General features: G+C 44.9%; 1 protein-coding gene across 2 annotated transcripts in view; it reads right to left on the bottom strand.

Moving 5' to 3' along the window:
• LOC110508097 (glutamate receptor ionotropic, kainate 1) overlaps positions 1–27756 on the bottom strand; it is a 122737-nt gene that overhangs the window by 18569 nt on the left and 76412 nt on the right. Inside the window, exons 7-11 of one of the 2 annotated variants that reach the window (XM_090224105.1) lie at positions 26595–26768; positions 22496–22639; positions 5473–5580; positions 5166–5207; positions 94–207 (exon numbers count right to left, since the gene is read on the bottom strand). In XM_090224105.1, coding sequence (XP_090080231.1) covers positions 94–207; positions 5166–5207; positions 5473–5580; positions 22496–22639; positions 26595–26768 — 582 coding nt within the window. The remainder of the gene's footprint in view (positions 1–93; positions 208–5165; positions 5208–5472; positions 5581–22495; positions 22640–26594; positions 26769–27756) is intronic. The other variant, XM_036965396.2, reaches the window with a different exon arrangement.

The raw sequence follows: 27756 nt of genomic DNA, 5'->3' as shown, positions 1-27756 counted from the left end.
CTCCACAGTTGTTTCAATTCAATTGTTATATTGTTTTAGTCTTTTTTAATCTTCTTAAGTATGTTGTGACCCCTGAGACGTGACTTGACTTACCAGGATAGTGGTGACGACCAGAGTCCTGTTGGCCATGGAATCTGTGATGTTAGTCCCCGTATCCTTCAGACTTTCGGTAAGGTTAAGGCCGTTGTTGGAGTTCCACAATCCAATCTGAAGAGGAGTAAATCACCAAAACATTATATTCTAACCATCACTGTCTTCTAACCATCACTGTCTTCTATCCATCACTGTCTTCTAACCATCACTGTCTTCTAACCATCACTGTCTTCTAACCATCACTGTCTTCTAACCATCACTGTCTTCTATCCATCACTGTCTTCTAACCATCACTGTCTTCTAACCATCACTGTCTTCTATCCATCACTGTCTTCTATCCATCACTGTCTTCTATCCATCACTGTCTTCTAACCATCACTGTCTTCTAACCATCACTGTCTTCTATCCATCACTGTCTTCTAACCATCACTGTCTTCTAACCATCACTGTCTTCTATCCATCACTGTCTTCTAACCATCACTGTCTTCTAACCATCACAGTATTCTACCCATCACTGTCTTCTATCCATCACTGTCTTCTACCCATCACTGTTTTCTATCCATCACTGTCTTCTAACCATCACTGTCTTCTAACCATCACTGTCTTCTACCCATCACTGTCTTCTATCCATCACTGTCTTCTAACCATCACTGTCTTCTAACCATCACTGTCTTCTAACCATCACTGTCTTCTAACCATCACTGTCTTCTAACCATCACTGTCTTCTATCCATCACTGTCTTCTAACCATCACTGTCTTCTATCCATCACTGTCTTCTAACCATCACTGTCTTCTAACCATCACTGTCTTCTAACCATCACTGTCTTCTAACCATCACTGTCTTCTATCCATCACTGTCTTCTAACCATCACTGTCTTCTATCCATCACTGTCTTCTAACCATCACTGTCTTCTAACCATCACTGTCTTCTAACCATCACTGTCTTCTAACCATCACTGTCTTCTAACCATCACAGTATTCTAACCATCACTGTCTTCTAACCATCACTGTCTTCTATCCATCACTGTCTTCTAACCATCACTGTCTTCTAACCATCACTGTCTTCTAACCATCACTGTCTTCTAACCATCACTGTCTTCTAACCATCACTGTCTTCTAACCATCACTGTCTTCTAACCATCACAGTCTTCTATCCATCACTGTCTTCTAACCATCACTGTCTTCTAACCATCACTGTCTTCTAACCATCACTGTCTTCTAACCATCACTGTCTTCTAACCATCACTGTCTTCTATCCATCACTGTCTTCTATCCATCACTGTCTTCTAACCATCACAGTATTCTAACTATCACTGTCTTCTAACCATCACTGTCTTCTATCCATCACTGTCTTCTAACCATCACTGTCTTCTAACCATCACTGTCTTCTAACCATCACTGTCTTCTATCCATCACAGTATTCTACCCATCACTGTCTTCTACCATCACTGTCTTCTAACCATCACTGTCTTCTATCCATCACTGTCTTCTAACCATCACTGTCTTCTATCCATCACAGTATTCTACCCATCACTTTCTTCTACCCATCACTGTCTTCTAACCATCACTGTCTTCTATCCATCACAGTATTCTACCCATCACTGTCTTCTAACCATCACTGTCTTCTAACCATCACCGTCTTCTATCCATCACAGTATTCTACCCATCACAGTATTCTAACCATCACTGTCTTCTAACCATCACTGTCTTCTAACCATCACTGTCTTCTAACCATCACTGTCTTCTATCCATCACTGTCTTCTAACCATCACTGTCTTCTATCCATCACTGTCTTCTAACCATCACTGTCTTCTATCCATCACTGTCTTCTAACCATCACTGTCTTCTAACCATCACTGTCTTCTAACCATCACAGTATTCTACCCATCACTGTCTTCTACCCATCACTGTCTTCTAACCATCACTGTCTTCTAACCATCACAGTATTCTACCCATCACTGTCTTCTACCCATCACTGTCTTCTAACCATCACAGTATTCTACCCATCACTGTCTTCTACCCATCACTGTCTTCTATCCATCACTGTCTTCTAACCATCACAGTATTCTAACTATCACTGTCTTCTATCCATCACTGTCTTCTATCCATCACAGTACTCTATCCATCACTGTATTCTAACCATCACTGTCTTCTAACCATCACTGTCTTCTAACCATCACTGTCTTCTATCCATCACTGTCTTCTATCCATCACAGTATTCTACCCATCACAGTATTCTAACTATCACTGTCTTCTAACCATCACTGTATTCTAACCATCACTGTCTTCTAACCATCACTGTCTTCTAACCATCACTGTCTTCTAACCATCACTGTCTTCTAACCATCACAGTATTCTACCCATCACTGTCTTCTAACCATCACTGTCTTCTAACCATCACAGTATTCTACCCATCACAGTATTCTAACTATCACTGTCTTCTAACCATCACAGTATTCTACCCATCACAGTATTCTAACTATCACTGTCTTCTACCCATCACAGTATTCTACCCATCACAGTATTCTACCCATCACAGTATTCTATCCATCACAGTATTCTACCCATCACAGTACTCTATCCATCACAGTATTCTATCCATCACTGTCTTCTAACATCACAGTATTCTACCCATCACTGTCTTCTACCCATCACTGTCTTCTAACCATCACTGTCTTCTAACCATCACTGTCTTCTATCCATCACTGTCTTCTAACCATCACAGTATTCTACCCATCACAGTATTCTAACTATCACTGTCTTCTATCCATCACTGTCTTCTAACCATCACAGTACTCTATCCATCACTGTATTCTAACCATCACTGTATTCTAACCATCACTGTATTCTAACTATCACTGTCTTCTATCCATCACAGTACTCTATCCATCACTGTATTCTAACCATCACTGTCTTCTAACCATCACTGTCTTCTAACCATCACTGTCTTCTAACCATCACTGTCTTCTAACCATCACAGTATTCTACCCATCACTGTCTTCTAACCATCACTGTCTTCTAACCATCACAGTATTCTACCCATCACAGTATTCTAACTATCACTGTCTTCTACCCATCACAGTATTCTACCCATCACAGTATTCTACCCATCACAGTATTCTAACCATCACAGTATTCTACCCATCACAGTATTCTACCCATCACAGTACTCTATCCATCACAGTATTCTATCCATCACTGTCTGCTAACCATCACAGTATTCTACCCATCACTGTCTTCTACCCATCACTGTCTTCTAACCATCACTGTCTTCTAACCATCACTGTCTTCTATCCATCACTGTCTTCTAACCATCACAGTATTCTACCCATCACAGTATTCTAACTATCACTGTCTTCTATCCATCACTGTCTTCTAACCATCACAGTACTCTATCCATCACTGTATTCTAACCATCACTGTATTCTAACCATCACTGTATTCTAACTATCACTGTCTTCTATCCATCACAGTACTCTATCCATCACTGTATTCTAACCATCACTGTCTTCTAACCATCACTGTCTTCTAACCATCACTGTCTTCTATCCATCACAGTATTCTACCCATCACAGTATTCTAACTATCACTGTCTTCTAACCATCACTGTATTCTAACCATCACTGTCTTCTAACCATCACTGTCTTCTAACCATCACTGTCTTCTAACCATCACAGTATTCTACCCATCACAGTATTCTAACTATCACTGTCTTCTAACCATCACAGTATTCTACCCATCACAGTATTCTAACTATCACTGTCTTCTACCCATCACAGTATTCTACCCATCACAGTATTCTACCCATCACAGTATTCTATCCATCACAGTATTCTACCCATCACAGTACTCTATCCATCACAGTATTCTATCCATCACAGTATTCTACCCATCACAGTATTCTACCCATCACAGTATTCTACCCATCACAGTATTCTACCCATCACAGTATTCTACCCATCACAGTATTCTACCCATCACAGTATTCTAACCATCACAGTACTCTATCCATCGCTGTCTTCTCAATAAGAAGATCAACATCTTACCCCACACTGTCGTCAAACGTTAATCATTCCCCCAATCTATGTGTCTTAACATCAAAGTTGACAAGCTCCCAGTGTCAATGGGACGCTTATCAAATACTGTACATAAGGACTTCAGATGTCAGATAAGGACTGTAGGAGAGGGTAGGATAACTCAGATAAGGACTGTAGGAGAGGGTAGGACAACTCAGATAAGGACTGTATGAGTGGGTATTATAACTCAGATAAGGACTGTAGGAGAGGGTATTATAACTCAGATAAGGACTGTAGGAGTGGGTATTATAACTCAGATAAGGACTGCAGGAGTGGGTATTATAACTCAGATAAGGACTGTAGGAGTGGGTATTATAACTCAGATAAGGACTGTAGGAGTAGGTAGGACAACTCAGATAAGGACTGTAGGAGTGGGTATTATAACTCAGATAAGGACTGTAGGAGTGGGTATTATAACTCAGATAAGGACTGTAGGAGTGGGTATTATAACTCAGATAAGGACTGTAGGAGTGGGTAGGATAACTCAGAGAATAAAACACTACGAAGGTCAGACAAGGAGGTCAGGAAGTCAACCACAGGGTCAGACCACAGGGTCAACAACAGGGTCAACCCCAGGGTCAGACAAGAGGGTCAACAACGGGGTTAACCCCAAGATCAACAACGGGGTTAACCCCAAGATCAACAACAGGGTCAACAACAGGGTCAACCCCAGGGTCAGACCACAGGGTCCGACCACAGGGTCGACAACAAGGTCGACCACAGGGTCAACAAGAGGGTCAGACAACAGGGTCAACAACAGGGTCAACCCCAGGATCAGACCACAGGGACAGACCACAGGGTCAACAACAGGGTCGACAACAGGGTCAACAAGAGGGTCGACAAGAGGGTCAGACCACAGGGTCAACAACAGGGTCAGACCACAGGGTCAGACCACAGGGTCAGACAACAGGGCCAGACCACAGGGTCAGACAACAGGGCCAGACCACAGGGTCAGACAACAGGGTCAGACCAGAGCCAGTCAGCCGCTCTACAAACCTTTTTCCACACTTTATTGAGGTGGCTATTGCCCCCGATCGTCTTGTTAAGAAAGGAAGCAAAAACACATCATTTTATCAACCTTTTCAGGAACCGTCAAACTGGTGGACGTTTCTATTTGTATTACACACGTTGTGGTGGTGATACCCTCCTATCCTACGTATGGTGCTTTGGTCTCATGACCTGTAGCTAACCGTGATGTGTGTGTGTGTGTGTGTGTGTGTGTTTGTGTGTGTGTGTGTGTTCATGCGTGTGTGTGTGTGTGTGTGCGTGCGTGTGTGTAATACATCGTGGTGCTGCATCTCACCTTCTCCAAGCCGTCTTCCTTCAGACTGATGACGTCCAGGTCAAAGTCTTTCCTCAAACCGTCTGTCTTGTTTATAATGATCTGTCCTGTCAAACCGTTCCACGTCGCCTGGGAAAGATAGGCAGAAAGAAAGACAGAGGCACTACAAATTCATTCCTGCTTTTTATTTATCCTTACAGAGGTACAGAACCACTCTCTAAATTACAGAGGTACAGAACCACTCTCTAAATTACAGCGGTACAGAACCACTCTAAGTTACAGAGATACAGAACCACTAAGTTACAGAGATACAGAACCACACTAAGTTACAGAGATACAGAACCACTCTAAGTTACAGAGATACAGAACCACTAAGTTACAGAGATACAGAAGCACTAAGTTACAGAGATACAGAACCACTCTCTAAGTTAGAGATACAGAACGACTCTAAGTTACAGAGATACAGAACCACTCTAAGATACGGAGGTACAGAACCACACTCTAAGTTACAGAGGTACAGAACCACACTCTAAGTTAGGGTATCTGTCTCTGTCTCTCTCTCTGTCTCTCTCTCTGTCTGTGTCTGTCTTTCTCTGTCTCTCTCTCTCTGTCTGTGTGTCTGTATCTCGCTGTCTCTCTCTCTGTCTCTCTCTCTCTGTCACTCTCTCTCTGTCTCTCTCTCTCTGTCTCTCTCTCTCTGTCTCTCGGTCTCTCTCTCTCGGTCTCTCTCTCTCGGTCTCTCTCTCTCTGGCTCTCTCTCTGCCTGTGTGTCTGTCTCTCTCTGTCTCTCTCTCTCTCTGTCTCTCTCTCTCTCTCTCTCTCTGTCTCTCTCTCTTTCTGTCTCTGTCGCTGTCTCTCTCTCTCTCTCTCTGTCTCGGTCTCTCTCTCTGTCTCTCTCTCTGTCTCTCTCTCTGCCTCTCTCTCTGCCTCTCTCTGCCTCTCTCTCTGCCTCTCTCTCTGCCTCTCTCTCTGCCTCTCTCTCTGCCTCTCTCTCTGCCTCTCTCTCTGCCTCTCTCTCTGCCTCTCTCTCTGCCTCTCTCTCTGCCTCTCTCTCGGTCTCTCTCTCGGTCTCTCTCTCGGTCTCTCTCTCTGTCTCTCTCTCTGTCTCTCTCTCTGTCTCTCTCTCTGTCTCTCTCTCTCTCTCTCTGTCTCTGTGTTCTGAATAGTAGGCATTTTGGGTATGTGAAAAAAATTAAGTTGTATAGTATGTGACATGTCTAAAATGTAGTAGGCTTTAAATGCCAGTATTTCCTACTCATTTAGGCTTTTCATCTAGTAGAATTCTCTGCACACTATTGAGGAAGATAAATCGTATTTCCGAAACCCACGTGTTTTGACAATAGCTGATAATCAGCTGAGGGGGACGCGCTGTACCAAAATTAACCAATGGCAATCGCACATTAGATGACACATTCTCAGTAGTACGCTGTTATTTGTTACTTACTGCATTCGTTTTGACTAAAGAGTACGTATTGCGACTAGTATGATTAGTACACAGTTTGCAGTGACTGTAAAGGGACTGCAGTGACTCATAAATGACTTACAATGGCAATTGTGCACAATTTATTTTACCTTTATTTAACTAGGCAAGTCAGCTAACAACAAATTCTTATTTACAATGACGGCCTAGGAACAGTGGGTTAACTGCCTTGCTCAAGGGGTAGAACGACAGATGTTTACCTTGTCAGCTCGGGGATTCAATCTTGCAACCTTTCGGTTACTAGTCCAACGCTCTAACCACAAGGCTACCTGCCTCTAACCACTAGGCTACCTGCCTCCTCTAACCACTAGGCTACCTGCCTCCTCTAACCACTAGGCTACCTGCCTCCTCTAACCACTAGGCTACCTGCCTCCTCTAACCACTAGGCTACCTGCCTCCTCTAACCACTAGGCTACCTGCCTCCTCTAACCACTAGGCTACCTGCCTCCTCTAACCACTAGGCTACCTGCCTCCTCTAACCACTAGGCTACCTGCCGCCTCTAACCACTAGGCTACCTGCCGCCTCTAACCACTAGGCTACCTGCCTCCTCTAACCACTAGGCTACCTGCCTCCTCTAACCACTAGGCTACCTGCCTCTAACCACTAGGCTACCTGCCTCTAACCACTAGGCTACCTGCCTCTTCTAACCACTAGGCTACCTGCCTCCTCTAACCACTAGGCTACCTGCCTCCTCTAACCACTAGGCTACCTGCCTCTAACCACTAGGCTACCTGCCTCCTCTAACCACTAGGCTACCTGCCGCCCCATTAAACAACATTACCACTATGCCTTCTAATTGCAGTCGCTGTTCTCTTAATATACAGGAGAACTATTTCCTCATGGTGAGGATAGCCGAGTTGTGAGCCCAGCTTCAAACTCAATCTTTAGGCAAGGGTAATTTAAGTGTAGGAAAGGATGAAACAGCATCTGTGCCACCAGTAAGTACAGATAGTAGTATAAATCCCCTCGCACGGTACCCGCAGCTGGACAATTTTCTCATGGCTTCCGGAAAGAAATGCTGTCGGCTCAACCGGTTTTGCTCATTCAGCCGACAGAAACTTTCAACCGGTTCTCCCCATTTAGCATCGAGTCGGAGTGAGAGACTTCTCTGGGCTCTCCCCCACCCGTTATGTGGTGTGAGCCACCGAAGCCTCCCACCATAAGCTCTGACAAACTGAAAACCCGTAGTCATTGGCGACTCCATTACCCGCAGTATTAGAATCATCCACAGTGATTATACACTGTTTACCAGGGGGGGCGGGCTACCGACGTTAAGGCTAATCTGAAGATGGTGCTGGCTAAAGCTAAAACTGGTGAGTGTAGAGAGTATAGGGATATTGTTATCCACGTCGGCACCAACGATGATAGGATGAAGCAGTCAGAGGTCACCAAGTGCATGTAAATTAGCTAGAAAGATGTGTCGGCATCGTGTATTATCACTGGCCCCCTCCCAGTTAGGGAGAGTGATTTCTTATTATTTTAACTTTTATTGACCAGGAACAGCCCATTGAGAACCAGAGTCTCTTTTTCAAGGGAGACCTGGCCAAGAAGGCAGCAACACTAAAACATACAACAATACAATACATCATTAAAACATACAACAATACAATATATCACATCCTTAAAACATACAACAATACAATATGATCCAGCCTTTAAAAAAAACATTCCCATCAAAATGTTTAATTAATTCAGGGGCACTAACATATCTAGATGAAGCATGGATTGTAGACTATTCCATATGCCTAATGTTGTGAATGTCCTGGGGACTTTAAGTAGCAACCACCTAGCAGACCAGGTAACTGCTGGTGGTGAGACCAGACTACAGAGGGAGTTTACCTGCTAGTGGTGAAGGAGACCAGACTACAGAGGGAGTTTACCTGCTAGTGGTGAAGGAGACCAGACTACAGAGGTAAAGAGGGAGTTTACCTGCTGGTGGTGAAGGAGACCAGACTACAGAGGGAGTTTACCTGCTGGTGGTGAAGGAGACCAGACTACAGAGGTAAAGAGGGAGTTTACCTGCTGGTGGTGAAGGAGACCAGACTACAGAGGTAAAGAGGGAGTTTACCTGCTGTTGGTGAAGGAGACCAGACTACAGAGGTAAAGAGGGAGTTTACCTGCTGGTGGTGAAGGAGACCAGACTACAGAGGTAAAGAGGGAGTTTACCTGCTGGTGGTGAAGGAGACCAGACTACAGAGGTAAAGAGGGAGTTTACCTGCCGGGGGTGAAGGAGACCAGACTACAGAGGTAAAGAGGGAGTTTACCTGCTGGTGGTGAAGGAGACCAGACTACAGAGGTAAACAGGGAGTTTACCTGCTAGTGGTGAAGGAGACCAGACTACAGAGGGAGTTTACCTGCTGGTGGGGAAGGAGACCAGACTACAGAGGTAAAGAGGGAGTTTACCTGCTGGTGGTGAAGGAGACCAGACTACAGAGGTAAAGAGGGAGTTTACTTGATGGTGGTGAAGGAGACCAGACTACAGAGGTAAACAGGGAGTTTACCTGCTAGTGGTGAAGGAGACCAGACTACAGAGGTAAAGAGGGAGTTTACCTGCTGGTGGTGAAGGAGACCAGACTACAGAGGTAAAGAGGGAGTTTACCTGCTGGTGGTGAAGGAGACCAGACTACAGAGGTAAAGAGTGAGTTTACCTACTGGTGGGGAAGGAGACCAGACTACAGAGGTAAAGAGGGTGTTTACCTGCTGGTGGTGAAGGAGACCAGACTACAGAGGTAAAGAGGGAGTTTACCTACTGGTGGGGAAGGAGACCAGACTACAGAGGTAAAGAGGGAGTTTACCTACTGGTGGGGAAGGAGACCAGACTACGGAGGTAAAGAGGGAGTTTACCCAAAAGGGCTTTGTAGATGAACACATACACATGTATATGTCTGTGCATATAAAGTGAGGTCCAACCTACCATTTGGTACAAGAAGCAATAGTGGGGGAGTGACTTGGAATTTGTAATAAAGCTCAAGGATGCATGATAAACAGAGTCCAGTCTCTGTTAGACAGAGGAGGCTGCATGATAAACAGAGTCTCTGTCAGACAGAGGAGGCTGCATGATAAACAGAGTCCAGTCTCTGTAAGACGGAGGAGGATGCATGATAAACAGAGTCTCTGTAAGACGGAGGAGGATGCATGATAAACAGAGTCCAGTCTCTGTCAGACAGAGGAGGCTGCATGATAAGCAGAGTCCAGTCTCTGTTAGACAGAGGAGGATACATGATAAACAGAGTCCAGTCTCTGTAAGACAGAGGAGGCTGCATGATAAGCAGAGTCCAGTCTCTGTAAGACAGAGGAGGATACATGATAAACAGAGTCCAGTCTCTGTAAGACAGAGGAGGCTGCATGATAAACAGAGTCCAGTCTCTGTCAGACAGAGGAGGCTGCATGATAAACAGAGTCCAGTCTCTGTAAGACAGAGGAGGATACATGATAAACAGAGTCCAGTCTCTGTAAGACAGAGGAGGCTGCATGATAAACAGAGTCCAGTCTCTGTAAGACAGAAGAGGCTGCATGATAAACAGAGTCCAGTCTCTGTCAGACAGAGGAGGTTGCATGATAAACAGAGTCCAGTCTCTGTAAGACAGAGGAGGCTGCATGGTAAACAGAGTCCAGTCTCTGTCAGACAGAGGAGGCTGCATGATAAACAGAGTCCAGTCTCTGTCAGACAGAGGAGGCTGCATGATAAACAGAGTCCAGTCTCTGTAAGACAGAGGAGGCTGCATGATAAACAGAGTCCAGTCTCTGTCAGACAGAGGAGGTTGCATCCATATACAAGAAGTCACCATAATCAATAACAGAGAGAAAAGTGGCCTGAACAACCTTCTTTTTAGTCATAAGCGGGAAACCTTATTATGAAAATAAAAACCCAATTTCAATTGAAGTTTTGTCACAAGATTATCCACATGAACTTTAAAGGACAACTTGTCATCCAACCACATACCTTGGTATTTGTAGGATGACACTTTTCCAATGGATAAGCCATCAGATGTGACAATGCTAAAGTTCTCTGGCAGAGTTCTAGCTCTGGTAAAAGGTCATGAACTTAGTTGTTTATACATCCAAGACCAGTTTGAGACCATAAAGGGAGGCCTGCAGTGACTGAAAAGCAGTCTGCAGCTCTTCAACAGCCTGAACCAGAGAAGGAGCACATGAATATAGAACTGTATCATCTGCATATAGATGGAACTTTGCTGGTTGCATCCCATTTCCCAAATCATTGAGAACAACACAGGAGCTAAAATGGAACCCTGGGGCACACCTTTATTAATCTCTAGACAGCTAGACTTGTGATTGTCAGTATATAACACATTGTGTTCTGTCAGAAAGATTAGTTCCTAAACCAATTTACTGGCCCTTCGCTGAGACCAATGTTACTGAGACTAGCTAGCAACAATTCATGGTCAACTGAATCAAAGACCTTTGGATAAATACACAAACACAGCAGCACAACGTTGCCTTTTTAATCAAGTGCATTAATGATGTCATGTGCCACTGCCATAGCTGCAGTTGTGGTGCTGTGCCCCGATCTAAAGCCAGACTGAAACTCGCTCAGTATATTATTTTCAATTAGGAAGTGTTTTAACTGTGAGTTCACTAGGGATTCATAGACTTTGGCTAGGATAGGGAGTTTAGAGATAGGACGATAGTTCTTAGCATCTGAGGGATCTCCACCTTTTAGCAGTGGGTGGACATAAGCTGATTTCCAAATGCTGGGTATAGAATTGGTCAAGAGACTCAAGTTGAAAATGTGAGCCACAGGTTCTGTGATAATACCAGCTGCTATATTTAAGAGGTAGGGGGGTCCAGGTTGTCTGGACCTGCAGACTTTTTAGTGTCTGTAGCCTTTAGTTCTTTATAGACCTCAGCATAAGAAACAGGCTCAAAGTTCAAATGGTTGACATGAGGGCCTGTATCATAGTTGACTGTAACAGAGCTGATATTAGAGGCCTGGGCCCCACCATTATCAACAAACTGAACCAACAGATATGAAGTGCTTGTTAAAAACCCCAACAATATGGGCTTTATCCTTCACTTCATTAGAATCCGTTATTAAATGGTCAGGAAGGAGGAGACATTAGAACCTGACACTGATCTGATTGGCTTCCAGAACATGGTAGGGTTGTTTAGGTTCTCTGTGACTGCATCTAAATAGTCATCTGACTGATGTGGACTTCCTGATCAATCCTGGGCATTTGTTTCTTAGCGCTCTGAAGGAGGACCAGTAAACAGGAGCATTTGTATGTCTAGCTTGAGCCCAATAGATATTTCTGTTTCTAATTCATTCTGCCAAGTTATCTGAAAACCAGGCATTGTTCCTTCCACTGATTGTAAATTTATTCACAGCGGCATGCTTATCACAAATGGACACACATTCCACATAAAAATAGTCCCAGGCAGTGTCAACATCGGGAATCAGATTCTGTCTATTTTATGGTACAGATCATGTAAGAACGCTTGTTCATCAAACTGTCTAAAATGTCTTTTAAAAATATAACAGGGTTTGGTTTTGGTCATTTTTTGGTATTTCCATCACAAGCTTTTGCACAGCGATCACTGACGTCATTACAGAATATCCCAGTCGATGTGTATTTGTGAGGGGTATTCGTTAGCATAATGTCCAATAGTGTTCATTTGTTTGGTGCGCTGGGATTCGGTCTTGTAGGCACATTAATTAATAGAGCGAGATTCAGAGAGTCAAACAGTTCTTTAAAAAGAGTCAGATACAGATGTAAGCATGTCCCAGTTCAAATCTCCTAAAATAACGAATTCAGAGTAATTTAGATGGGGAAGGACATCAGAAAGAGAGGTAAGTGCGTCTCCCGAAGCTGAGGGCGGTCTGCAGCAGCCGAGGGCGGTCTGTAGCAGCCGAAGGCAGTCTGTAGCAACCCGAGCACGGTCTGTAGCAACCCGAGGGCGGTCTGTAGCAGCCGAGGGCTGTCTGTAGCAGCCGAGGGCGGTCTGTAGCAGCCGAGGGCGGTCTGTAGCAGCCGAGGGCGGTCTGCAGCAGCCGAGGGCGGTCTGTAGCAGCCGAGGGCGGTCTGTAGCAGCCGAGGGCGGTCTGTAGCAGCCGAGGGCGGTCTGTAGCAGCCAAGGGCAGTCTGTAGCAACCCGAGGGCGGTCTGTAGCAGCCGAGGGCGGTCTGTAGCAGGCGAGGGCGGTCTGTAGCAGCCGAGGGCGGTCTGCAGCAACCCGAGGGCGGTCTGTAGCAGCCGAGGGCGGTCTGTAGAAGCCAAGGGCGGTCTGTAGCAGCTGCAGGTCAGGCAGCAGGCAGGTTTGCCAGCCTGCCAGCTTAGTGGAGTCTGCCACTAGCACAGTCAGTGTAGTCAGCTCAGCTATCACCATTGAGACAGTGTCAGTAATAAATCCTGAAAAAGCCGAACCTTGACCCAGATTTTTTTTTTTTTTTTTTTTAACTATCGGCCTATATCGAATCTCCCATTCCTCTTACAAACATTTTAGAAAAAGCTGTTGCACGGCAACTCACTGCCTTCCTGAAGACAAATAATGCATACGAAATGCTCCAGTCTGGTTTCAGACCCCATCAGTACTGAGACTGCACTGGTGAAGGTGGTAAATTACCTTTTAAAGGCATCAGACCAAGGCTCTGCATCTGTCCTCCTAGACCTTAGTGCCGCCTTTGACACCATCGATCACCACATTACTTGGAGAGATTGGAAACCCTAATTGGTCTACATAGACAACTTCTTGCCTAGTTTACACTGACAATTTCTTGCCTAGTTTAGATCTTACCTGTCAGAAAGATATCAGTTTGTCTCTGTGGATGATTTGTCCTCTGACTAATCAATTTTAAGTTTTGGAGTTCCTCAAGGTTCCGTTTTAGGACCACTATTGTTTTTACTATATATTCTACTTCTTGGTGATGTCATTCAGAAACACAATGTCAACTTTCAATGCTATGCGGACGACACACAGCTGTATATTTCGATGAAACACGGTGAAGCCCCAAAATTGCCCTCCCTGGAAGCCTGTGTTTCAGACATAAGGAAGTGGATGGCGGCAAACGTTTGACTCTTAATTTCGGGAAAAAACAGAGATGTTAGTTCTAGGTCCCAAGAAACAAAGAGATCTGCTGTTTGATCTAACACATGGTTGTACAGTTGTCTCAAATAAAACTGTGAAGGACCCCGGCGTTACTCTGGACCCTGATCTCTCTTTTAACGAACCTATCAAGAATACTTCAAGGGCAGCTTTTATACATCTCCGTAACATTGCAAAAAATCTGAAAAGCTTTTTTGTCCAAAAATGATGCAGAAAAACTCATCCATGCTTTTGTCACTTCTAGATTAGACTGCAATGCTCTAACTCTTCGGCTACCCACTCTGGCCATGTATTTAGTGCTTTCTCTATCTGGCTGGTCCCCCTCTCCATTGGGATTCTCTGCCTCTGACCATATTACGTGGGCTGAGACACTGGCTTGCAAATGCTCCTCCATGCCATCCCTAGGAGTGGTGAATCACGTGCCAGGATTTTTTCGCTATACTTGACTTGAGTGGGTTGAGTCACTGAGGTGACCTTCCTGTCCAGTTTTGCGCCCACTCGGGCTTGTGCGGTGGAGGAAATATTTGTGGGCTATACATAGCCTTGTTTCAGGGTAGTACGTTGGTGGTCTGTTGATATCCCTCAAGTGGCGTGGGGGCTGTGCTTTGGCAAAGTGGGTGTAGTTAGTATATCCTACCTGGTTGGCCCTGTCCGGTTAGCCCTGTCAGGGGGTATCAGCAGACGGGGCCACATCCCCCCCCCCGTCTCAGCATATGCTGCAATAGTCTATGAGCAAGGGGGCTAGGGTCAGTCTGCCCTATCTGGTGAAATTATCCTGTCTTCTCTGTCCTATACTCCCTCCTAATTCTCCAATCTCTCTCTCTCTCTCTCTCTCTCCCCTCGCCTCCCGGAGGACCTGAGCCCTAGGACCATGCCTCAGGACTGTGACTCCTGGCTGTCCTCAGTCCACCTGGTCATGCTGCTGATCCAGTTTCTGCTGTTTTGCTTGTGGCTATGGAACCCTGACCTGTTCACCGGACGTGCTACCTTGTCTCGGGCTTTTTGTTTTCGACCCTGCTGGTCATATATGAACGTTTGAACACCCTGAAGAATGACTGGGCCTTAAAATGGTCATGTACTGTTTTATTCTCCACTCGGGGACAGCCAGAAGAGGACTGGCCACCCCTCAGAGCCTGGTTCCTCTCTAGGTTTCTTCCTAGGTTCCTGCCTTTATAGAGAGTTTTTCATAGCCACCGTTCTTCTACATCTTCTTTGCTTGCTGTTTGGGGTTTTAGGCTGGGTTTCTGTACAAGCATTTTGAGACATCTGCTAATGTAAAAATGGCTTTATAAATAAATGTGATATGATTTGATCAAGAGTGTCTGTCCTTCTGTCCATCCTTCTGTCCGTCCTTCTGTCCGTGCGTCTGTCCGTGCGTCTGTCCGTCTATCTGTCCATCTTCCTGTCCGTCCGTCTATCTGTCCATCTTCCTGTCCGTCCGTCTATCTGTCCGTCCGTCCGTCCGTCTGTCCATCTGTCCGTCCGTCCGTCCATCTGTCCGTCCGTCCGTCCGTCTGTCCATCTGTCCGTCTGTCCGTCCGTCTGTCCGTCTGTCCGTCTGTCCGTCTGTCTGTCCGTCTGTCTGTCCGTCTGTCTGTCCGTCTGTCTGTCCGTCTGTCTGTCCGTCTGTCTGTCCGTCTGTCTTCCTGTCTGTCCGTCTGTCTTCCTGTCTGATCAAATACAAATCTTAGAATCAACTACCAGAAGGGGACTCCTACGGTAGATACACCTATAGCTCATCTCTTGGCAGAAGCACCGTAGACTACTTTATCACTGACCTCAACCCAGACTCTCTCAGAGCGTTCACAGTCAGCCCACTGACACCCCTATCAGATCACAGCAAAATCACAGTTTACCTGAACAGAGCAAAACTCAATAATGAAGCATCAAAACCAAAGGAACTGAATAATATTAAGAAATGCTATAGATGGGAAGAAGTGTAAAAAACAAAAAAACAATTAGGCAACAACAAATTCAACTCTTATTAGACAACTTCCTGGAAAAAAAAATTCACAGTAATAGTAAAGGTGTAAACTTGGCAGTAGAGAAACCTAAATAGTATATTTAACCTCTCAGCTTCCCTATCAAATCTAAACATTTAAAGCAGAAAACGTAAGAACATTAACAAAAATGACAACTGGTTTGATGAAGAATGCATAAAAATCGAGAAACCTATCCAACTAAAAACATGAGCCTAAGCCTTCAGATTCTAGTAGGGTGAGGCCGGATGCTGCAGACGGTTCTAGTGCTTGTCACGCCTTGACCATAGAGAGCCTTTTTTTATTCTCTATTTTGGTTAGGTCGGGGTGTGACTAAGAGGGGGGGGTGTTCCTATCTAGGTTGTTTAGTTCTATGTTGGACTGGTATGGTTCCCAATCAGAGGCAGCTGTTTATCGTTGTCTCTGATTGGGGATCATATTTAGGTAGCCATTTCCCCACTGTTTTGTGGGATCTTGTTTTGAGTTACAAATGTTTCTTTTTTTGTTGATTGTAAGTTTCACTTAACCAGTTATACATTAGGGGGCGCTATTAAAAATTTGGGTTGAAAAACATTCCCGTTTTAAACGAGATATTTTGTCATGGAAAATAATAAAATTCCAACCAGGAAGTGCCGCATTTTTTTAAACCGCCTCATGCCAATGACTCCTTATATGGCTGTGAATGAGCTACGAATTAGCTTACGTTTTTTCCACGTATTCCCCAAGGTGTCTACAGCATTGTGACGTCTTTTTAGGCATTTCCATTGAAGAATGGCCGTAAGGGACCATATATAGCATGTGGTCACATCTCCCGCAGAAAATCTCACGTAAAATACTGAGGTAGCCATTTTTCCAATCACTTCTTATGAGAAACCAATTGCCTCGACGGATATATTATCGAATATATATGTTAAAAACACCTTGAGGATGGATCGTGTTTCTGTCGATATTATGGAGCAAATTTTTAAAAAAGTTTGGCATTATAGTTGCAGCATTTTCCGGTCGATTTCTCAGCCAAGCATGATGAAGAAACAGGAGCTATTTCGCCTACAAAAATCATATTTTTGGAAAGAAGTTACATTTGCTATCTATCTCGGAGTCTCCTGAGTGAAAGCATCCGAAGTTCTTCAAAGGTAAATTATTTAATTTGGTTGCTTTTCTTATTTTCGTGAAAATGTTGCCTGCTGCCTGCAGAGCTAGCATAGCATTATGCCATGATAAACTTATAGAAATGCTTGTCTAGCGTTGGCTGTAACGCATATTTTGAAAATCTGAGATGACAGTGTTGTTAACAAAAGGCTAAGCTTGTGTTTGAATATATTTATTTCATTTCATTTGCGATTTTCATGAATAGGAAAAGTTTCTAGGAGTATTTGTGTCCGCTGCGTTATGCTAATGCATTGGAGGCTATGATTACGGTCCCGGATACGGGATTGGTCGTCGCAAGAGGTTAAACTCAGTTTTTCACAATTCCTGACATTTAATCCTAGTAAACATTCCCTGTCTTAGGTCAGTTAGGATCACCACTTTATTTTAAGAATGTGAAATGTCAGAATAATAGTAAAGGGATTTATTTCAGTTTTTATTTATTTCATCACATTCCCAGTGGGTCAGAAGTTTACATACTCAATTAGTATTTGGTAGCATTGCCTTAAACAATTTAAACTTGGGTCAAACGTTTCAGGATGCCTTCCACAAGCTTCCCACAATAAGTTGGGTGAATTTTGGCTCATTCCTCCTGACAGAGCTGGTGTAACTGAGTCAAGTTTGTAGGCCTCCTTGCTCACACACACTTTTTCAGTGCTGCCCACAAATGTTTTATAGGAAAGAGGTCAGGGCTTTGTGATACCACTCCAATACCTTGACTTTGTTGTCCTCAAGCCATTTTGCCACAACTTTGGAAGTATGCTTGGGGTCATTGTCTATTTGGAAGACCCATTTGCGACCAAGCTTTAACTTCCTGACAGATGTCTTGAAATGTTGCTTCAATATATCCACATAATTTTCCTTTCTCATGATGCCATCTATTTTGTGAAGTGCAACAGTCCCTCCTGAAGTAAAGCACCCCCACAAACATGATGCTTCCACCCCTGTGTTTCATGGTTGGGATGGTGTTCTTTGGCTTGCAAACCTCTCCTTTGTCCTCCAAACATAATGATGGTCATTATGGCCAAACAGTTATATTATTGTTTCATCAGACCAGAGGACATTTTCCTAAAAAGAACAATCTTTGTCCCCATGTGCAGTTGCAAACTGTAGTCCGGCTTATTTATGGCGGTTTTGGAGCAGTGGCTTCTTTAACTGTCAGTATATAGATACTTTTGTAGCTGTTTCCCCCAGCATCTTCACAAGGTCCTTTGCTGTTGATCTGGAATTGATTTGCACTTTTCACACCAAAGTACGTTCATCTCCAGGAGACAGAATGTGTCTCCTTCCTGAGGGGTATGACGACTGCGTGGTCCCATGGTGTTTATACTTGCATACTATTGTTTGTACAGATGAATGTGGTATCTTCAGGCATTTGGAAATTGCTACCAAGGATGAACCAGACTTGTGGGGGTCTACAATTTCTTTGGGCTGATTTATTTTTATTTTCCCTTGATGTCAAGCAAAGAGGCACTGAGTTTGAAGGTAGGCCTTGAAAATACATCCACAGGTACACCTTCAATTGACTCAAATGATGTCAATTAGCATATCAGAAGCTTCTAAAGCCATGACATAATTTTCTGGAATTTTCCAAGCTGCTTAAAGGCACAATAAACTTAGTGTATGTAAACTTCTGACCCACTGGAATTGTGATACAGTGAATTATAAGTGAAATAATCTGTCTGTAAACAATTGTTGGAAAGAATTACGTGTGTCATGTACAAAGTAGATATCCTAACCAACTTGCCAAAACTATAGTTTGTTTACAAGAAATGTGTGGATTGGTTGAAAAACGAGTTTTAATGACTCCAACCTAATTGTATGTAAACTTCCAACAAGGAACTGTATATGTAGTCAGATAAAAAAATGTAATAGGCTAGTTGCTTTGTCTTATTACAGGTCGCATTTGAGGTAAACACAGTATAATAGATGTAATGTAAATGTTATGTTTGTGCGCATCAGATCGTACACAGATCATATATTAGCATAATGCTAATTTTCTAATAAACAACTTGGTTGGGTTCATTCGAGTGACTGATTGACTGTACACGGGAGGAATTCTCACAATCACTGTATAAGCAATTTGGCAGTACGCCCAGAACATTGCTCTGGGAACTAAAATTAGTATCTCAGTTTCAAGGTCTCAGCTTTGAGAGAAGAAGCCTCGTGAGCTATCGGGTCAGTCACATGCAGAAACCAACGTTAATAATGAACAATGTAAATCATGCCTATATAACTTGTCTGTGTTGCTTTACAGAGAACTGAAGGCATCGCCCTGGGGGAGCTTCTGACCGACTTGTACTGTGTGTCCAGTGTTTGTTGTAACCCCTCCAGTTAACTGATAGTAACGAGTGATTCATTTAATACTGACTTCAGGTTTCGCTGGTGTTGAATTTCAACCGCATAAACATTTGAACCAATATTACCGCACTACACACCTCCATGTAGTGTACTACTGACAGGTAACACCTCTTCAGTCATTGTCAAACACATGCAAGGCATGATTTCCTCCATTGTGAAAAACAATTAAGAACTTAATGACACACACACACACACACACTCCACACCTTTGATAGGATCTGGTCTTAACTCCATTCTCTATAGACCACCAGTGATTAAATAAGATGAAGGCAGTGAGATGTGAAAGAATGGATGAAGGAGTGTGAAAAGAAAGGAAAAGAGGCATGAAGGGAGGTGAGAACAAATAGATTGAAGGATCAAGTGAGCAGGGAAAATAATTGATTGGATTTATATTAGCACTTTTCTACCAACTGAGGGACTTTTACATAGTAGAAGGGGAAACTCACCTCATCCACCACCAATGTCCAACCATTTTGTGCCAGAACGCTCACCACTCATCAGCTATCAGGTGGAGAGTGATACTGTATATGCCAATTAGGAGGATGCGTAGGTGGCCATGGTGGAATGGGGCCAGGTTGGGAATTTAGCCACGACACTAGGGTTAACAGCCGTACTCTTACGAAAAGTGCCATGGCATTTTTTTTTTAAATAAATGACCACAGAGAGTCAGGATACCAGTTTAACATCCCATCCGAAAGATGGCACCCTATGCAGGGCAATGTCCCCAATCACTGCCCTGGGATTGCCTTAGACCAGAGGAAAGAGTGCCCCCTACTGGACTTCCAATACCATCTCCAGCAGTATCTGGTCTCCCATCCAGAGATCAACCAGGACCAACCCCCCCAAGCCAGCAGTGGGATGCAGGGTGGTATGCTGCTGACATAAGGGGATGAAAGAACAGAGGGAACGATCAAGTGAGGCGGGAAAGAGGAGGGAGTGAGGAATGGGGGAGGTGGGTAAGAGAAGGGAGTGAGGGATGAGGGAAGATGGGTAAGAGAAGGGAGTGAGGGATGAGGAGAGATGGGTAAGCGCAGGGAGTGAGGGATTAGGGGAGGTAGGTGGGTAAGAGGAGGAAGTGAGGGATGAGGGAGATGGGAAAGAGGAGGAAGTGAGGGATGAGGGGAGGTGGGAAAGAGGAAGGAGTGAGGGTTGAGGGGAGGTGGGAAAGAGAAGGGAGTGAGGGATGAGGGGAGGTGGGAAAGAGGAGGGAGTGAGGGATGAGGGGAGGTGGGAAAGAGGAGGGAGTGAGGGATGAGGGGAGGTGGGAAAGAGGAGGGAGTGAGGGATGAGGGGAGGTAGGAAAGAGGAGGGAGTGAGGGATAGAGGGGAGGTGGGAAAGAGGAGGGAGTGAGGGATAGAGGGGAGGTGGGAAAGAGGAGGGAGTGAGGGATGAGGGGAGGTGGGAAAGAGGAGGGAGTGAGGGATGAGGGGAGGTGGGAAAGAGGAGGGAGTGAGGGTTGAGGGGTGGTGGGAAAGAGGAGGGAGTGAGGGATTAGGGGAGGTGGGAAAGAGGAGGGAGTGAGGGTTGAGGGGTGGTGGGCAAGAGGAGGGAGTGAGGGATAGAGGGGAGGTGGGAAAGAGGAGGGAGTGAGGGATGAGGGGAGGTGGGAAAGAGGAGGGAGTGAGGGATGAGGGGAGGTGGGAAATAGGAGGGAGTGAGGGTTGAGGGGTGGTGGGCAAGAGGAGGGGGTGAGGGTTGTGGGGAGGTGGGAAAGAGGAGGGAGTGAGGGATGAGGGGAGGTGGGAAAGAGGAGGGAGTGAGGGTTGAGGGGTGGTGGGAAAGAGGAGGGAGTGAGGGATTAGGGGAGGTGGGAAAGAGGAGGGAGTGAGGGTTGAGGGGTGGTGGGCAAGAGGAGGGAGTGAGGGATAGAGGGGAGGTGGGAAAGAGGAGGGAGTGAGGGATGAGGGGAGGTGGGAAAGAGGAGGGAGTGAGGGATGAGGGGAGGTGGGAAAGAGGAGGGAGTGAGGGTTGAGGGGTGGTGGGCAAGAGGAGGGAGTGAGGGTTGTGGGGAGGTGGGAAAGAGGAGGGAGTGAGGGTTGAGGGGAGGTGGGAAAGAGGATGGAGTGAGGGATGAGGGGAGGGATGAGGGGAGGTGGGAAAGAGGAGGGAGTGAGGGATGAGGGAAGGTGGGAAGGAGGAGGGAGTGAGATTTGAGGGGTGGTGGGCAAGAGGAGGGAGTGAGGGTTGTGGGAAGGTGGGAAAGAGGAGGGAGTGAGGGTTGAGGGGAGGTGGGAAAGAGGATGGAGTGAGGGATGAGGGGAGGGATGAGTGAAGGTGGGAAAGAGGAAGGGAGTGTGGGATAGAGGGAAGGTGGGAAAGAGGAGGGAGTGAGGGATGAGGGGAGGTGGGAAAGAGGAGGGAGTGAGGGATGAGGGGAGGTGGGAAAGAGGAGGGAGTGAGGGATGAGGGGAGGTGGGAAAGAGGAGGGAGTAAGGGTTGAGGGGAGGTGGGAAAGAGGAGGGAGTGAGGGATGAGGGGAGGTGGGAAAGAGGAGGGAGTAAGGGTTGAGGGGAGGTGGGAAAGAGGAGGGAGTGAGGGTTGAGGGGAGGTGGGAAAGAGGAGGGAGTGAGGGATGAGGGGAGGTGGGAAAGAGGAGGGAGTGAGGGATGAGGGGAGGTGGGAAAGAGGATGGAGTGAGGGATGAGGGGAGGGATGAGGGGAGGTGGGAAAGAGGAGGGAGTGAGGGATGAGGGGAGGTGGGAAAGAGGAGGGAGTGAGGGTTGAGGGGTGGTGGGCAAGAGGAGGGAGTGAGGGTTGTGGGGAGGTGGGAAAGAGGAGGGAGTGAGGGTTGAGGGGAGGTGGGAAAGAGGATGGAGTGAGGGATGAGAGGAGGGATGAGTGAAGGTGGGAAAGAGGAAGGGAGTGTGGGATAGAGGGAAGGTGGGAAAGAGGAGGGAGTGAGGGATGAGGGGAGGTGGGAAAGAGGAGGGAGTAAGGGTTGAGGGGAGGTGGGAAAGAGGAGGGAGTGAGGGATAGAGGGAATACTCCATTATATAGTGGCTTGCCTCACTCACCTCTTTGAACATGTTCATGAATCGTGCTCCGAAGCGCCAGGGTTTGTGTCTGTGGCACTGCAGTGAGCTGACAGTGATCTGAGTGGAGAGCTGGGAGGCTGCTGCCACCATGTACACAGCATCATACATCAACGCTGCCTCAGTCTGGAAGAGATGTGTTTTAAAAAAAAGTTGGCTTTAATTGATCTCAATAGTGTACGGCAGGGGTAGGCAACCCTGGTCCTGGAGGACCACAGGCACTTCATGTTTTTGATTTACAGAGCCTTCAGAAAGTATTCATACCCCTTGACTTATTCCACATGTTGTTGTGCTACAACCTGAATTCAAAATGGATTCAATATATGGTTTCCTCACCCATCTACATACAATACCCCATAATGACAAAAGTGAAAATATGTTTTTAGATTTTTTTAAAAATTGATTGAAAATGAAATACAGAAATATCTAATTTACATACTGTAAGTATTCACATCAATACATGTTAGAATCACCTTTGGCAGCGATTACAGCTGTGAGTCTTTCTGGGTAAGTCTCTAAGAGCTTTGCACACCTGGATTGTACAATATTTGCACCTTATTCTTTAAAAAATGATTCAAGCTCTGTCAACTTTTCTGTTAATCATTACTAGACAGCCACTTTCAAGTCTTACCATAGACTATAAAGTAGATCTAATTCAAAGTTGTAACTAGGCCATGCAGGAACATTCAATGTCGTCTTGGTAAGCAACTCCAGTGTATATTTGTGTTGTTGGTTATTGTCCTACTAAAAGGTGAATTCATCTCCCAGAGTCTGGTGGAAAGCAGACTGAACCAGGTTTTCCTCTAGGATTTTGCCTGTCCTTAGCTCCATTCTGTTTCTTTTTTTATCCTGAAAAACTCCCCAGTCCTTAATGATTACAAGCATACCCACAACATGATGCAGCGAGCATTGCAAAAATAAATTTAGAAATCTATGTTATTCAATTATTACACACCAACGAGCGTCTGATTTGCCAGGGGCTAGGAGGGTTCTATTTCTGATGAAGATCGCGCTGCAAGTCCTGCCTCTCCCATCTCCTCATTGGTTTATAGAAGCAGATGCCCACGTGCCATCTCCTCATTGGTTATACCCACATGGGTGACTCAAAGACGAGTGAGGTCAGTGGCTGTAATGTACCTAATTTATGAAAGTTGCCAATCGCAATATAAAGTCAAGAGAAGAAAAAGCCTGGAAGGAAGAGAGATGACTAGAAACGATTCGGTTGACCGTTTTATGTGTGGATTAATTTGGCGGCGTAGAGGACCTTGTGCATTTCAGTTAAAATAACAACTCTATGTTTATATCCCAGGACAAATTAGCTAGCAACAGCAAGTTAGCTAAATAAGACAAATTAGTTAGCAAGTGCAAGCTAACTAGCTAAAGTGCCATAAATGTTGAATGCTTTTTGACCTGTCCTCAAATTGATATAATTGGTTCAGAGTTTGTTTTGATATTTTAACCTGCGTGTTGTGATCGTGTTTGGTGTGGGGGAACAAAATACATTTATGCACGAAGGCACACGCGCACAATCGGTTTGGGTTCCGTGTAAGGATATGTGGACAACTACAAATACCTAGGTGTCTGGTGAGACTGTAAACTCTCCTACCAGACTCACATTAAGCATCTCCAATCCAAAATTAAATCTAGAATTGGCTTCCTATTTCGCAACAAAGTATCCTTCACTCATGCTGCCAAACATACCCCCGTAAAACTGACTATCCTACCGATCCTTGACTTCGGCAATGTCATTTACAAAATAGCCTCCAACACTGCAAACTGGATGCAGTCTATCACAGTGCCATCCTTTTTGTCACCAAAGCCCCATATACTACCTACCACTGCGAACTGTATGCTCTCGTTGGCTGTCCCTCGCTTCATATATGTCGCCAGACCCACTGGCTCCAGGTCATCTATAAGCCTTTGCTAGGTAAAGCCCCGCCTTATCTCAGCTCACTGGTCACCATAGCAGCACCCACCCGCAGCACTTGCTCCAGCAGGTATATTTCACGGGTCACCCACAAAGCCTATTCCTCCTTTGGCCGCCTTTCCTTCCAGTTCTCTGCTGCCAATGACTGGAACGAATTGCAAAAATCACTGAAGCTGGAGTCTCATATCTTCCTCACTAACTTTAAGCATCAACTGTCAGAGCAGCTTACAGATCATTGCACCTGTACATAGCCCATCTGTAACCCATTTTGCTTCTTTGCACCCCAGTATCTCTACTTGCACATTCATCTTCTGCACATCGATCATTCCAGTATGTAATTGCTATATTGTAATTATTTCGACCACTATGGCCTATTTATTGCCTTACCTCCCTAATCTTACCTCATTTTCACACACTGTATATAGACTTTTCTATTGTGTTATTGACTGTATGTTTGTTTATTCCATGTGTAACTCTGTGTTGTTGTTTAAGTCACACTGCTTTATCTTGGCCAGGTCGCAGTTGTTATTGAGAACTTGTTCTCAACTGGTCTAAATGGTTAAATAAAGGTGAAATAAAAAAATAAATACATGATATCGAATTGCTGTGTAACATGAGCTGGTCTGTATAGGTAATCCTTTCTAACACGTTCTTTTTTGAAAGATATCACGTGGTAGAACTGCATAATTGTTGTACTCCACTTTCTGGAGGACCGAAATCAGATGAATTTGAGTTTTATTGCAAATATGCAGACGGACTCGGAAAGAGAACACACAGAAGACTGTTGTATAAAACACCTATCTCCGCAGTACATCTTCAAACCAAGGGCAACCGTGACAGAAAGGGAGAAGCATCCGTCCATGTCTACGGGTAAAATGATCTAGTTAGCTACATTTTCAGATATTAGAAGTTTCAAATTTTGTCAGAAAGGCGTTTTTATTTCACGTTAAAGTGTACTGTTAGCTAGCTAACGGTAGCTGGCTGTCTAGCTAGCTAACATTACGTGTATGTAGTAATATTATTTGTATCTCAGAGGTATTTGCATTGCTAGCTATAGCCTAATGTTAGTTAGCTAACATTGAACCTGGTTGAATAGCAACCTGCAGATAGGTAGTAACGTTATGAGTTGGGATTATGGTTCATTGTTTAGCTAGCTGGCTACATGTCTTAACAAAAGACTCCACTATGAAAGTAACTATTTAAAAATAATGTTTATGATGTCACTACGACAAATGTTGACAGATGTAGCTGGTAAATTCGCTCTGGCTATCTACGCCGATTTCAAAGCACTCTCATCTGAGTGTGCTAGTGCACAGAATAACTGACAAATTTACGAATGCTCAACACCCATTGAATATGACCGGTGTCAGTAAACGTTGACAAAAAAGCATAATAAAATTATTGCTGGCAGCACAGTTGCAGTCACCAACGCTCTGGATAACATAAAAACAGCCTAACCAGCTCTGCTAGGGCGAGTAAAATGGTCAGTGAGCTGTTCTCCCATTTGTGTCTGGAAGTAGCTAGCAAGCTAGCCAACGTTAGCCAGTTAGCTTGGGTGCGTGACTGCTGTTGTTCGGTCAGAACGCTCAGATCAACCCTACTCCTTGGCCAGAGCGTCCAGTGTGCGCTCTGAACGCTCCGAGAGCGAAACGCTCAGAATTTACGAACAGACAATCTGACAACGCTTTGAGTTAACCAACGCCCAGAGCACACTCTGACACTCCAGAATAAATTTACGAACACACATGTACTATAAACCAGCCTTTAGTCTTGAACTCTTTGGTTGTTTAGTCCACGGCCTCACATGTGAATCCTTAAAGAGATGGGTGGGGCTAAAGCTTAAAAGGGTGTGAAAGATGCTGAAGAGCTCTCCAGTAGGTACCAAAACATTCAAGGTGCATTTTCTCAAAAGTGAGGTTATAAGTTTATCAACTTTCAAAGCAAAACGACTTTCCAATTGTTCCTCAACTGTAGTGTATGATCTATCATTTTCTAGCTCTGAGTCTCTACTTTAATCCAATGTAAAAAAACACATTTTCAAATTTTGCTACATAAGCCCGAAACAAGCCGGTCGGTAATATATTAAATTGAATACTTCTCAACAAAATCCCATATTTTGGTCGCATTAACCTTGTCAACATTTGGCCAACGTACCGTCATCATGCCATCCAGCATGCCCGTCTCTGGTTTGGGCGGGGCTTGCTGGCGCTCCATGGACCACTTGTCGACCACGGAGGCGACCTGGGGGTTGTCTATGTTGAGGAGGCGGAACCCGGTCATGTTCACACCGCTGTACCTGTACGGCTCCAGGTCCAGAGCAAACAGGTCCTGAAGAGGAAGAAACACCTGGAGTTTAGTAACAAACAGGCCCTGAAGAAGGAGAAACACCTGGAGTTTAGTAACAAACAGGCCCTGAGGAAGGAGAAACAGCTGGAGTTTAGTAACAAACAGGCCCTGAGGAAGGAGAAACACCTGGAGTTCAGTAACAAACAGGTCCTGAAGAGGAAGAAACACCTGGAGTTTAGTAACAAACAGGCCCTGAAGAAGGGGAAACACCTGGAGTTCAGTAACAAACAGGTCCTGAGGAAGGAGAAACACCTGGAGTTCAGTAACAAACAGGTCCTGAGGAAGGAGAAACACCTGGAGTTCAGTAACAAACAGGTCCTGAAGAAGGGGAAACACCTGGAGTTTAGTAACAAACAGGTCCTGAGGAAGGAGAAACACCTGGAGTTTAGTAACAAACAGGTCCTGAAGAGGAAGAAGCACCTGGAGTTTAGTAACAAACAGGTCCTGAAGAGGAAGAAAGACCTGGAGTTTAGTAACAAACAGGTCCTGAGGAAGGAGAAACACCTGGAGTTTAGTAACAAACAGGTCCTGAAGAAGGAGAAACACCTGGAGTTTAGTAACAAACAGGTCCTGAAGAGGGAGAAACACCTGGAGGTAGTAACAAACAGGTCCTGAAGAGGGAGAAACACCTGGAGTTTAGTAACAAACAGGTCCTGAAGAGGGAGAAACACCTGGAGGTAGTAACAAACAGGTCCTGAAGAAGGAGAAACACCTGGAGTTTAGTAACAAACAGGTCCTTAAGAAGGAGAAACACCTGGAGTTCAGTAACAAACAGGTCCTGAAGAAGGAGAAACACCTGGAGTTTAGTAACAAACAGGTCCTGAAGAAGGAGAAACACCTGGAGTTTAGTAACAAACAGGTCCTGAAGAAGGAGAAACACCTGGAGTTTAGTAACAAACAGGTCCTGAAGAGGGAGAAACACCTGGAGGTAGTAACAAACAGGTCCTGAAGAAGGAGAAACACCTGGAGT

This window comes from Oncorhynchus mykiss, chromosome 27 (assembly GCF_057628025.1).
Source record: "Oncorhynchus mykiss isolate SJ-2025 chromosome 27, ASM5762802v1, whole genome shotgun sequence".
Classification (NCBI taxonomy): domain Eukaryota; kingdom Metazoa; phylum Chordata; class Actinopteri; order Salmoniformes; family Salmonidae; genus Oncorhynchus; species Oncorhynchus mykiss.
Note: the sequence above shows the minus strand (reverse complement) of the source record. Positions and strands in the feature narration are given on the sequence as shown.